Here is a 14211-nt window from a genome sequence, read left to right on the forward strand (position 1 = left end):
TTAAAGGCTACAGAAGCATGTTAGCTTCTGTTTTCAGGCATAGGGGTTTGGATCTTTCTAATAACAAAGATCTCCAAGACCTGCTTAAGTCTTTCGAGACTTCCAAGGAGCGTCATATTTCGACTCCTGCTTGGAACTTGGACGTGGTCCTACAGTTCCTTATGTCAGACAGGTTTGAACCATTAAATTCAGCCTCCCTGAAGGATCTTACCCTCAAGACACTTTTTTTTGGTGAGCTTGGCTTCGGCTAAAAGGGTTAGTGAGATACATGCTTTTAGCAAGAACATCGGCTTCTCCGCTAATAAAGCAGTATGCGCTCTTCAACTTGGTTTTTTGGCCAAAAATGAACTTCCATCTCGTCCTTGGCCTAAATCATTTGAAATTCCCAGTCTTTCTTAGATTGTGGGGAATGAAGTTGAAAGAGTGCTGTGCCCCGTTAGAGCTCTTAAATTTTATTTATCCAGAGCTAAACCGCTATGAGGTTGTTCAGAGGCTTTATGGTGCTCTGTTAAAAAGCCCTCTTTGCCCATGTCTAAGAATGCGTGGTCTTATTTTATTAGACTTTTGATTCGGGAGGCACACTCTCATCTAAGTGAGAAGGATCGTAATTTACTTAAAGTCAAGGCTCATGAAGTTAGAGCGATAGCAACTTCAGTAGCGTTTAAGCAAAATAGATCCATTAAAAGTATTATGGACGCGACCTTTTGGAGAGGCAAGTCGGTATTCGCTTCATATTACTTGAAAGACGTCCAGACTCTTTATGAGGACTGCTTCACACTGGGACCATTCGTAGCAGTGAGTGCAGTAGTGGGTGAAGGCTCTACCACTACATTCCCTTAATCCCAATATCCTTTTAATCTACTCTTGAAATTTTTAATCTTATTTTGGGTTGTACGGGAGACTAAGAAGTCTTTCGCAATCTTTTTGATTTGGCGGGTGGTCAAAATGTTGTTTCTTGAGAGCGCCCAGATTAAGGGTATTGATGGGGTCCTGTTATAGGGGTGTTCGCCCTGGATATAACAGCTCCTGGGAGTCTTTCAGCATCCTGAGAGGATGGCTGGGCTTCGTGAGGAAAGCGGACTAATGAGGCAGAGTAATCATCAGAGTCAGCTTCCTTACCAGGTACCTATACTTAAGTTTGTTTTTATGAAATATTTGTCAAAAACTCTTGAGCATATACGCCTTTATTGTTATAATACTGGTCTCTACCCACCACCATGGGTGTGAATCAGGTATTTATATATTCACCGGCTAAGTTTAATATTTAAAAATGATATTTTCATTATAAAATAAATTTTTGAATATACTTACCCGGTGAATATATAATATTAAAGGTCCTCCCTTCCTCCCCGATAGAGACCCTGCGGACTGAGAAGAACGGGAGTGGTTGAGAAGTATATGCGGTATCTGGCCGATAGTCGGCGCTGGTGGGCACATCGCTCGCGAGTTTTTTGGAATCTGTTGGGCCGTCGGAGACGTCAGCTATTTATATATTCACCGGGTAAGTATATTAAAAAATTTATTTTATAATGAAAATATCATTTTCAATATTAATCTTACCCGATGATCATGTAGCTGTCAACTCTGTTGCCCGACAGAAATCTACAGTCGGGATACGCCAGCGATCGCTATACAGGTGGGGGTGTACACAACAGCGCCATCTGTGAGCAGGTACTCAAGTACTTCTTGTCAACAAGAACTCAATTTTTCCTCTGTCGTGCCACCGGCTAGACCTACTTGGATACGCTGTTGATTCTGGAGTTATTGTTCACGATTTGGTGATGTATTTGCTCTAGAGTTTAGCCTTCGCTATTCAGGAAGCTTTATCATTAGCTTAGCAAGCTTTTGGAATTAATTTGATTTAATTATGGTGACGAAGAGAGTATGGACTCTCTTTCACTTTTAAATGGCCGACCCTTCCCTTAGACGGAAGTGTTGGTGTCGAAGAGAGTATAGACTCTCTTTCACTTTTTATGACCCACCCTTCCCTTAGACGGAAGTGTGTTTAGGTTTTTGGTAATTTTGCTTAACAAAGTTATAGATTTATTTTATATCTCTCCGCCATTTATAGGCCTCTTCGATTAACTTTCCATTTATTATAAACTTATAAAAATTAATTTTTATGTTTGTTTATATGCGACCTTTCCTAATAGTAGGCGGTCCTTACTTGGAACCGAAGTTAATTAACATTGAGCCCGTCATATCGTTTTTCCTGTTAAGAATTTATGCTATTTTAATTTTAATGTTTTTGAAAGAATTTCTTTGATAGTCTCGTACTGTTTTCAAAGTTGAACTAACATTTTGTTTAGTCTCCGCAGTTGTTGACGTTCAGAACGTTCAACTTGCGCTCTATCGTTACGATAGAGAGAGAGTATTTCACGGTTTCACGTTGCAGTAAGAGTAAACCGATTCTAGCGTTTCGTTCATTCTTTCTTAGCTTAAATGGTTTTAATTCTAATAAAGGAACTTTTTATTTGGGAAACCTTTCAGTTTTTTTCCTTTAACAAATAATATGTTTTAACGATATATATAATTGGGCTCATCTCACAGGTTCTAAGTCAAGAGAGAGAGAGAGAGAGATAGAGACGGAGGGAGAGAGAGGAGGATAAACGTTTCGTTCAAGCGGGTAACGTTGTTCTCGTTTTTTTTTTTTTTTGCTCTTCTCCCTAGTCGCTATAGGGGAAGAAGGTAAAACGTTTCTAGAGTTTTATTCTTGTTCCCAGGCTTTATGCGGTGAGAGATTTTAAACGTAGTTTATTTGATCTAGTGTTTAGTCTCTTTTCCAGCCACTGAATTCTTTATCTTTCATTATGTTTTTCTGTTACATTGTAATACTGTTTTCGCAATTACTACCTTTTAATGAAGGATAGGATTGCGTGTTTCAGGTACAAACCACTGAAAGTTTCGAGTTCAGTGAAATAAGTGCAAACAGAAAATCAAAAGTGATAAAGTGATATGCGCAAAGTGTTACAGTGTTGCGTTCGAGGGTTCGTCTGTTCGTGCCAGTTGTTCACCTAGTCCGATACCTCTTACAAGCTCCCAAGCCCAGGGGAGAAGTAATGTCGAAGGACTTATGGGTTCCACAGGCCTTGATCGACGATCAGACGTTTCCATCCGTGGTTTCTGGTGTATCTACACACGTTGCCGACGTGATCACCCCACCCACACAAAGACGAGAGAGCCCATTTATTCCTCGTCTGCGGAAGAGGTTTCTCGCAGAAACCATGGACCAAATCTTGCAGCTTTTAAGTGCAAGTCGGTCCCTTCCGCGCAAGTCCAACGGCCTAGGTGTAGCCACTGGGTCAGTTCGGACTCGCTGCAGTACGACAACTGCACACCTCCCAAGAGAGGCAAGGTGGTACCGCAACAGGCAGTAACTCCGTCTGTTGCCGCACCAGCTGTTTTAGACCCTCAGTCACAACGGACAGTAGCTCCGTTTGTTGTTGTCTTTCATAGACCCTAGTGGTCCATGCTGCAGACTATACAGTCTCAGCTTGCTCCTTCATGCAGGAGTATCATGCTGGAAGGTTGACAATGCACCTGTTAACCTACAACCCGCCGAGGTTGTGCGCTCAGCAGATACTGCGGCTGCCTGCTCCCACCCTCCACCTGTGAGAGCTCCACTACCGATGCGCAGTCCACCCTGCCAGACGCATGTTCTTGCTGCACCATCTGCTAACATGCGTGAGCTACCGCATCAGCAGTGGGAAGGTTCTGTAGAGCTGCCGGGTTCCAGCACTATGCGGCATTCTCCGCAGCCCATGCAGCATGCTCTGCATACCTTACAGCATGCTCCGCATACCATGCAGCATGAGCCGCATACCTTACAGCATGCTCCGCATACCATACCGCATGCTCCTCAACCCACCGCAGCCCCTCCCACGCACCAGCACTCTGCTTTTGTTGTTGCCAGCTCCCACACTCCGACTGCGGAGAAGGTTGACGATGCACCCGTGGGCCTACACCTCCCACGGTTGTGCGCCCGGCATGGCTTCCTGCTCTCACACTCTTGTTGTGAGAGCTCCTCCACCCATGCACAGTCAACCCTGCCAGATGTATGATGACTCCCACACACAGAGCACTCCGTTGCCGTGCGTGAGCTACCACAAGCTGCCGTGTTTTGACACGGTGTGTCAGCCTCCGCAACACACTGTGGTTACCGCCACTCGCCAGCAGCAAACTAGTCAGTCAGGAGTTGAGGCTTCCCCACACAACTTTGGTTGTTGCCAACTCACAAACTGTCATACAGTTACATGACGTTGCCTTCTGGTCTGCTACTTATACACCAGTGCTGTATGTCCTCACGCTCCTGTTGTGGTTGACAGTTCAGTTTTTGACAGTTCACAGACTGTCAAGTAGTTTCATAACGTTGCCTTCTGGTCTGCTGCTTTGGCACCAGTGAAACCCTCACTGAGAGAACCTAGCTTTTCTCGGATATGGTTCCTGTAGATGAGAAAGTGCTGTTCTCCCTCCTTCTGATATTCCCTTGAGAACTCTGTCATTTGGAGAGGAGCCTTAAGCTGCTTAGCCTCCTATGGACTTTTATTTAAGCATAACATGCTTCCAGGGAGGGTAAATGGTTCCGCTTCAGTCGCTAACCCCGTCTGTTGCCACACCTGCTCCCATAGACCTTGGGCTTTGTTGCAAGACATGCAGTCCAAGCTTAGTCCTTGATAGAGGATTTTTTACGGAGAAGACCCTTCTTGCCAACGACCTTCCTACCGGTTGGTTGTACGCCCTGTTGACGCTGAGGTATCCTACTCACGTCCGCCAGTTGAGATGGTTCCTCCACCGGTGCGACCCAGTGTGGGTTGCCAGTCGCACGTTGATGTTATGCTACTCTCGGAGGTGGTTGTGGACGTTCAGTGTGTCACTGGGAAGACGTTCAACAACCAGCAGAGGTGACTTGTTGTGACGCAGTGCGGCAACCTCAGCAACCCGATAAGGGGTTGTCTATACTACCCAGACAGTCTAGACAGTTTCGGGTTGTCGCTGTACTTCCTCGCTTCCCCATGGTTGACAGTTCACAGACTGTGCAGCAATACCATGATCTTGTGTCCGGCTCCGTCACGCATCCACCAGTGCGACCGGATTCAACGAGTCAGACGTTGCCCACTCCGTTGCCGTTTCCTCATCAGTTTCGGATGAGGAACCCTCTGATGAGGACATGGCTGAACAAGAGGATCAATCCCCAGCCCTGCTATCCATCCAGAAGATGCTGAAGAAGGAATACGGCCCTGTCAGGCTGTGGATGAGTCTGGTTAGGACACTGTCATCCGTGGTGCATTTGGTGTCACTTGGAAGACTACACCTCCGTCCTCTTCGGTTTCATCTAGCTCTTCACTGGAAAAGGACAAGACGCTAGAAGCGGTCTCGATCCCGGTTTCCGGAAGATAAGTCTGGTCTAACCTGAGGAAAGGACTTTAGCAACCTTTTATAGGGTCTTCCCCTGACTGTTCAGACTCCCAACCACGTTCTCTTCTCAGACGCATCGGACGTAGGCTGGGGTGCGACCTTAGGCGGTAGGGAATGCTCGGGATTATGGAACTCGCGTCAAAGGACAATGCATTTTAACTGCAAGAAGCTTCTGGCAGTAAGTCTGACCTGGAAAAGCTTCAGGTCTCTCCTTCAAGACAAAGTAATGGAGGTCAACACGGACAATTCCCTGCTTTGATGTTCATCTCCTAGCAAGGAGGGACCTACTCTCTGACATGGTGCGAGTTCGCTAGTGACCTCCTCTCCTGTTCAACAGGTCTAGACTTTTCACTAGTAACAAATTTCTTCCAAGGCAACTTGAATGTCTTAGCAGTTTGTCTCAGTAGGAAGGGACAATAATTCCAACATATTGGACCCTCCACAGAGATGTATGCAAGAGACTTTGGGTCACCTGGGGCCATCCAACCATAGATCTCTTCGCAACCTCGATGTCCAAGAGGATCTCAACAGACCCAGCAGTGGTTCTTTTAGATGCCTTTCTACTAGATTAGTCTCATCTAGATCTATATGCATTCCCTCCGTTCTAGATTGTCAACAAGGTACTGCAGAAGTTCGCCTCTCACGAAGGGACAAAGTTGTCGCTAGTTGCTTCCCCTTGGCCCGCGAGAGAATAACTTACCGAGGTACTTCGATGGCTAGTAGACGTTCCCAGAACTCTTCCCCTAAGGGTGGACCTGCTACGTCTGCCACGCGTAAGAAGGTACTCCAAGGCCTCCACGCTCTTCGTCTCACTGCCTTCAGAGTATCGAAAGACTCTCGAGAACTAGAGGATTTTCGAAGGAGGCAACCAGAGCGATTGTTAGAGCAAGGAGAACATCCACCCTTAGAGTCTACCAATCGAAGTGGGGAATCTTCCTAAACTGGTGCAAGTCAGTATCCGTATCCTCGACCAGTACCTCTGTAACTCAAATAGCTGACTTCCTCTTATATCTGAGAAAAGAGCGATCTCTTTCAGTTCCCACTTTCAAGGGTTACAGAAGCATGTTGGCATCAGTCTTCCGTCACAGAGGCTTAGATCTTTTTAACAATAAAGATCTACAGGACCTCCTTAAGTCTTTTGAGACCACGAAGGAGCGTCGTTTGGTTACACCTGGTTGGAATTTAGACGTGGTTCTAAGATTCCTTATGTTAGACAGGTTCGAACCACTTCAATCAGCCTCCCTGAAAGATCTCACCTTTAAGACTCTTTTCCTGATATGCTTTACCAGCTAAAAGAGTCAGTGAGATTCATGCCTTCAGCAAGAACATCGGATTTTCATCCGAAACGGCTACATGTTCTACATCTTGGTTTTCTAGCCAAACACGAGCTGCCTTCTCGGCCTTGACCAATATCGTTCGTTATTCCAAACTTATCGATATGGTTGGAAAGGAACTAGAAAGAGTATTATGTCCTGTAGAGCTCTTAAGTTCTATTTTAAAAACCTTTATGAGGCCCGTCTGAAGCTTTATGGTGTTCAGTTAAGAATTCATCTTTGCCTATGTCAGAGAATTCTTTATCCTATTATTTTCAGACTGTTAATACGAGAAGCTCATTCCCTTCTGAATGAGGAAGACCAAGCTTGGCTGAAGGTAAGGACACACGAAGTTAGAGCTATCACAACTTCCGTGACCTTTTAATAAAATAGATCTCTGCAAAATATTTTCGACGCAACCTTTTGGAAAAGCTAATCAGTGTTCGCGTCTTTTGTCTTAAGAATATCCAGTCTCTTTACGAGAACTGCTACACTCTGGGACCATTCGTAGCAACGAGTGCAGTAGTGGTGGGGGCTCCACCACTACAATTCCCTAATTCCAGAACCTTTTTAATCTTTCTCTTGAAATATTTCTGGGTTGTCCGGAAGGCTAAGAAGCCTTCCGCATCCTGGTTGATTTGGCGGGTGGTCAAATTCTTTCTTGAGAAGCGCCTAGATTAGAGGTTGTGATGAGGTCCTTTAGTATGGGTTGCAGCCCTTAATACTTCAGCACCTAGGAGTCGCTCAGCATCCTAAGAGGATCGCTAGGCTCAGTAAGGAAGACGTACTTAAAAAGGCAGAGTAATGGTTCAAGTCGACTTCCTTACCAGGTACTTATTTATTTTATGTTTGTTATTTTGAATAACGGCTAAAATAAGATACGGGATACTTAGCTTCTTTGTTAACATGTATGCTGGTCTCCACCCACCACCCTGGGTGTGAATCAGCTACATGATCATCGGGTAAGATTAATATTGAAAAATGTTATTTTCATTAGTAAAATAAATTTTTGAATATACTTACCCGATGATCATGAATTTAAGGACCCGCCCTTCCTCCCCATAGAGAACCAGTGGACCGAGGAGAAAATTGAGTTCTTGTTGACAAGAAGTACTTGAGTACCTGCTCACAGATGGCGCTGTTGTGTACACCCCCACCTGTATAGCGATCGCTGGCGTATCCCGACCGTAGATTTCTGTCGGGCAACAGAGTTGACAGCTACATGATCATCGGGTAAGTATATTCAAAAATTTATTTTACTAATGAAAATAACATTTTTAGATTTTGGATAAGTATTCAATGGATTTTTTGTTTACAGAAGCAGCTAGAAGCTGCCGGAAAAGATTTTGTTATCGTGCTGCTATCAGAGATCTTTCCTGCGAAGTTGAACGCAATGAACGACGTGGAAGTTTGGGTTCAGGTTGCTTGTCCAAGACTCTCCATTGACTGGGGTGCATCCTTCTCGAAACCGCTGCTCACTCCGTACGAAGCAACCGTAGCCCTTAAGCACGCCGAATGGCACGTCAAGAATTATCCCATGGACTTCTATGCAAATGAAAGTTTAGGAGAGTGGACACCAAATCACAAGCCACCCTGTCCATGTGGATTGACAAGGAAAACTGGATGTAAAGGGCCAAAGTGTCCATCGAACATTAAAGTTTGATCCAGAAGACTACAGCTGTTTCATTAAGAGTACGGTACCAGATAATTTTTTTTTTTCATATCTTGTTCTAGGCAAATTTTCTAGGCTGTTGTATGATGGCTCTAAAAATGTGCTGGTAGTCCTCTATACTTATTTAAATTTTGCTTAGTTTGGTTCCAAAAGCAAGGCGTGTGTGTTTACAATCTAGTTGTTCCTATGGATATACAAACCTTTTATCCTTGTAAAAATATGGGAATGTCTTCGGCAGAGCTGAAAGAAATTTGAAATCGTTAATGAGGTAACTAGCTACAGGTGGGGAGTGCATGCCCACTTTTGTTAAAGGCCATACCATTTCAAACTTTCCATTTTTCTCTTGCTTTTCAGTTTGAATGGTTGCTATTGGCTTTGTGCTAATAACGAAACGAAGTAGGAATGCTAGCGTAATTAGTCATTGAATCTTATGGCTAAACCAGCGATGCGAAGCGATAAGATTGCCCCACACAAGTGGGACATGGGCTCTTCCATGGGCAGCCCATTTAATTAAAGAGTTGTTCATACAGTACTGTATATGTAAGAGTTCATACTTGTAGAAAGGGGGATGAAAACTGTCTGGACTGGCATGAGGAATACAGAAGACGGACAGGATGATACGATGAAAGCAGTTGAAACACTCGAGCAATGAAAGCCGGGAGGGAGTCTAAAGCCTCCACACTTCAATACAGGTTAAACCCAACTCCTCTTTGGCCCTGGAGATACTTTCTTTATTTATCGGAGGTCTTCTCTCTTCGAGAGCCAGAGAGATCCCTCACTCTACACCTTAGAAACATGATTGTTTGCAATTATCTCCATTTAGCGAATGTAGATTATGGCCTCCTGATATGGCAAGCATACTCTTTGAGGAGCGGGAAGGCCAAGCCTCCTCCAGCGTCATTCCTGGCAAAGCCCATGACAAAACTGTAGAGACTGTTTATTACTTTGGTCTCATCAAGTTTGCATTTCGCTGAAGCTTGGTCCCTGGGAATATACTTCAGAAGCAGGAAGACCTCTGATCTGCATGGGAATTCTTTTTGCGTTTGGTGGAGTGTAGGGTGATTGCTGTATATACAGTACTACTCAAATAAGTACTGGAAGCTCTTCCCTGAAGACCTTAAGTCTTGCAAGTTGGCCCTTGGCACCTTTTCCATGGGAGATGGTAGCCAAGGCTATCTCACTCTGCTGGTCCAAGTGGTGATGTCACCCAGTGATTGCATGTTTGATGCTAGCATTGGTGATCCCTGCAGTGAGCTCGAAGCACAACAGGGCTGTAAGGAGGCTCCCATACTTGTGATTATAGCTTTGCTAATGCCAAAGGATAAAAGGCATCTGCACCAATGGCCGTATGTATGTAGCCACGGTGGCTGTCGCCCATGCCATTTGCCGCTCACTACTATGCCTGTGATCCTGGGATCCGTGGTTCCTTCCATCTCAGTACTTGAGACCCCAGCCTCTGTGTCTGTGTTGAGTGTCAGTGAGTGTGCCTGCTACTTCCTATCTGACAATATTCCCCATTATTGTGGTTTTTGTCGGAGCAACCCACATGAATTCTCCTCTTGGGGAAGATTCATTGTTGATAATCGCTCAGACCATGAGTTCTCGGCTTGCATAGCCTAAGGGGAAGGTTTGTGAGAGGAAGAGAGTTCTTTTTAACCCTTGATTCTGATGCTTCCTGTAATAATAACTAGTTAAGGAAAGCCAGTTGTAGTTACAAGAATAGGGCTCTTGATGACACCACCTCTCCTTCAAAGGGGTGAATACTGTAACACCTAGGTGGTCAGGGACCAGAACCAAAGCTTCCCGAGGCCTTGGCACATTCCCCAGTAGCTAGGTGGTTGACGGGCCACAGCATTGGGCCAATGCTACCTCTCCACCTCAATCAATAAGTGATCATTGCTGGAGATCTTACCTCTTCCTGATGACTGCTTGCCTTGTCTGTTCTCAGTCACCGATTAGTTTGTAGATTCTGTTCTTGGGTTAGTCTGATTGTTTTCTGCAAGTTAGGAGTAGATATCTGGAACAGCTTGACAAACCCTCTAGCCCTATAAGGTACAAGGGTACTCAGGATTATGTTGCCCTATAGGTACCAACAGAACTAGAGAATCCTAAATACGAGTGTTCCTTTACCAGATTAACTGACTGATCAACAAAGTTGACCTGGCCAGGACTCAGAATGACCCTAGTTGCTCCTAGATGGCCATATACAGAGTGGTATCTGAATACTGTATGTTGATACTTCTAGTCCTGGTCCTAGGAAAACTAATCCCCTTCTCTTTCAGTTGTACCACCAATCCATGAAATCACTTGCAATTCACAGTTAGATACTATCTAGCATCTTTTCCAACCAAAGGGTTTTCACAATGTCTGTACAGATGTCTGGGTTGCTTGCAATGGTTCTCTGTAGTTATCTACTAGGGAAAGTGATATATCTTCTTTTACTGGTGTTGTAGAAGGGGTATTTTGGTCAGATCATCTCTGGTGCAGATTGCCAACTTCCTCCGCAGAAACGACCACTCAATCGCTGCTGTAAAAGCTATCTCTCAGCCTTAAGTATAGTCTTTTGACTGAAGGGCATAGACTTTTCCTCCTCATGGGAATTGTTCATGTCCGTGAGAAGCTTTCGAGCAGTCTTGCCTGCCCTGCGACTTCAGGCTCTCAGAGTCGGACGTGACCTTTGTTCTCTTTGAGAAGGTCATCAGACAGAGTTCAGGCTTTCAAGTCTGTCTTTTTGCCAGTCGTATCATAAGCAAAGAGATCTTTTTATATGTAATAAACCATGTTGAGGGTTGGAAGGAGGTCTCTTAGTTTTTGTGCCCAAGTTCATAACCAAAACCCAGAATCTGTAGAGACATTACCCCAATTTTGAGACATATCCCAAATCTCAGCGATGTGTCAGGTGGTAATCAATAATATATGCTTTTGTGTCCTAAGAGGACTCGGTAGTTCTATTTGAAGAGGACCCGATTTCGCAGACCTGAATGTCAGTCTCTTAGCTCTGGCTTCCAGAGACAATCAAGAGCATACTCTTTGAGGGTGTCGAGGTACCAACTTGAACTAGAGGTCACAAAGTCAGGGGTATCGATTCCATTTAGACTCTTAAAAGAATCTGCTGTCAGACAGGTGATGAAAGAATTTGTTAGAGCCAAACAACCCTCTCAGTTATCTCATTAACGAGTTTACCCGCTAGTCTTCAACACTTCTTGTTCCTGTCCATGCAGTAGCACCTCTAGAAGTTATGTAGTCAGCTAGCTTCCATACAAGACAGGAAGTATCTATGGAAAGGTAGAATGACTGTTATGTTTCTTCTTTCTTGAGCATTTGTAATATTACACGCTTGATTTACCACATTAATTCTTGTAAGCTACACATCAGCGCATCATTCTTGTTAGACTGGATCTCTAATAGGGGAATAAACACCTATCCATTAGTCAGTATTTATTATTTGCTTTTCTCTAACTGACTGATCCTTTCACCTAAAATCATATAGTCATGGTTGACTGTACAGTGTACTATGGATGAAATAATGTACTTAGCATTTCAAGTACTATAATGTGAAGAGTAATATTGCGGGAACACATGACATATATGTTTGATTTTCACTCATACCTTTCCTGTGTACTGTGTATTTTTGTATGAATTTACAGTACTGTATTAGTGTAGAGGGTTAATAATTCAAATGCACAAAGGTCCAAAAACAATAAATTAGTGTTTTTACGTTTATTATCAGAGACGTACAAATACATCTCAAAATAATTAAAAAATTAAAATTAACAATCAACTCATCACACACTTGTCTTATTGTTCCAAGGTTCATTTTTACAATCTGTACATTTAGATAAAGCGTTTTCCAATTGAAGTTACAGAAATTCACAAAAATAGTCTAAAAGATATGTAAACTAAAGTGTAAGAAAATAGTTACAAAAGGATTAGATCTACATTGCCAGAAGTTTTTCATTGATGAAAATATAAAAGGAAAATTAATATAATTTTTCTCCACGTATGAAAGACCTTTCATTTACAATTTATAAATGGTATATTTGCTATTCATATTTTTTACAGAATATTTTTATATATAAAGTTATTTTTTGTTCTTTGTAATAGCACCAAGAATGTTAATGACTTCTAAATTTGCACTTCTTATCTTGAAATATGTTCAATTATACAAACAAAAATGAGTTTCCGATTGTCGTTTTTACATTATGTTTTCTATGGATGTCAATAGTTAGGTTAAGCTCACAACCAGTGAAAATTTCATAAAAGAAGTTAATTTTTATGAAATGGCTCAAGTGAAAAATGCTCTGATTTAAAAGACATTTCATAGACTAGTTTCTAGAGTAATCAATCTTTCTGTAAATACTGAATAGCTCTGTTACCAACATGCTTGACGTATCAGTCGACAAACGTAACTTGTTAACGGTTAAATAAATGAAGCCATAATCTCAGCCTTTAGTTAAATTCTTTCTTTTACTTGAGAAAAATTTATGCTAAAAAATAAGGGGTATACTTTCAGCTACGCCGAAAGTAAACCCCTATAAATAGCGGAGGGTTTGTATCTATGCCAAAACAACTCTATTATAAATTATTAACAAATAGATTAGAGTAATAAAGTATTTCTATTTGTGTGCATAAAATATTCAAGAGTAAAATGTGCAAATTTTAGCCCTATAAATGTAAAGCATAAAAGAATTATATTTGTAAAGAACTATACAATAATTGGGTTCAATTATGAAATCCAACACTTAAGTGTACAATCGGTAAATTCAGGCTGGAACAAAAGCTGATAAAATCACCACGCCTTTTCAGAAGGAACTTGAAAACTTAAAACATCGCTGCATGATTAGCAAACATCTACTCGTGTCATTGGTCTGTATTTATTTTTGTACGAAACACAAAGATGTGTTCATGACTAGACACAGGTTAACAAGACACAAATGGCCTCAAGAAGTTCTACTCGTCTACGTAAACAAACATCGACATAAATGACGAGAAGTACTCTACTGAATAAGTGGGCTCAAGACATATTTACAGGACAAAAACAAATGGTGGACATATCTTGAAATCATTCAAGTCTAACTTAAAATTAATTTATCAAAGTTATTGGAGCATGGATCACAGTATACTAAAAAAAAAAAAAAAATTTTTAAATCTTAAAATAAAATATACACCCATACAGTATTAATTTATCATATTTATACAAGCATGGATCACAGAATACTGAAAAAAAATCTGCAACATAAAAAAACCCATACAGTATTTATCAAAGTTATACACAGTATTAATTTATCAAATTTATATGAGCATGGATTACAGAATGATGAAAAAAATTCAGAAAACATAATATACACCCATACAGTAATACAGTAATTTATAAAATTTATACGAGCATGGATCACAGAATACTGAAAAAAAAATCTTCGAAACAAAATATACACCCATATAGTACAGTATTTATCAAATTTATACATCCAAACAGTATTACCTTATCAAATTTATACGAGCATGGATCACAGAATACTGAAAAAAAAAAAATCTGCAAACAATATATACACCAAAAGTATTTCATAGTTGCAAAAAGAAATATCGATGACCAGTAGTTTAAAAAAATTTGAACACAATATTATCTGTACCTGTGTGCTTCTAATTTTTTTATCCATGAATAGCACCACTTTTGAAATATACTAATAATTTGATATAAATGTATCTCCAGGTTAAGAGATAACTTTGATTTTGATGCATGCCGAAGCACTAGTTGAATAATCTCCGAGGGGCAAGGCTGTCGCAGCACGATTGCGAATAGTTCATAGGTCT

At 41.9% G+C, this 14211-nt stretch overlaps 1 protein-coding gene across 2 annotated transcripts in view; it reads left to right on the forward strand.

The window, feature by feature from the left end:
- The window catches only part of LOC137624283 (2-(3-amino-3-carboxypropyl)histidine synthase subunit 1-like), a 40425-nt gene extending 32024 nt beyond the window's left edge, over nt 1-8401 (forward strand). For both annotated transcript variants that reach the window (XM_068354828.1, XM_068354829.1), the window contains exon 4: nt 8047-8401. In XM_068354828.1, coding sequence (XP_068210929.1) covers nt 8047-8391 — 345 coding nt within the window. In that variant the 3' untranslated portion in view covers nt 8392-8401. The remainder of the gene's footprint in view (nt 1-8046) is intronic.
- The last annotated feature ends 5810 nt before the right edge of the window (nt 8402-14211 follow it).

This window comes from Palaemon carinicauda, chromosome 31, assembly GCF_036898095.1.
Source record: "Palaemon carinicauda isolate YSFRI2023 chromosome 31, ASM3689809v2, whole genome shotgun sequence".
NCBI lineage: Eukaryota > Metazoa > Arthropoda > Malacostraca > Decapoda > Palaemonidae > Palaemon > Palaemon carinicauda.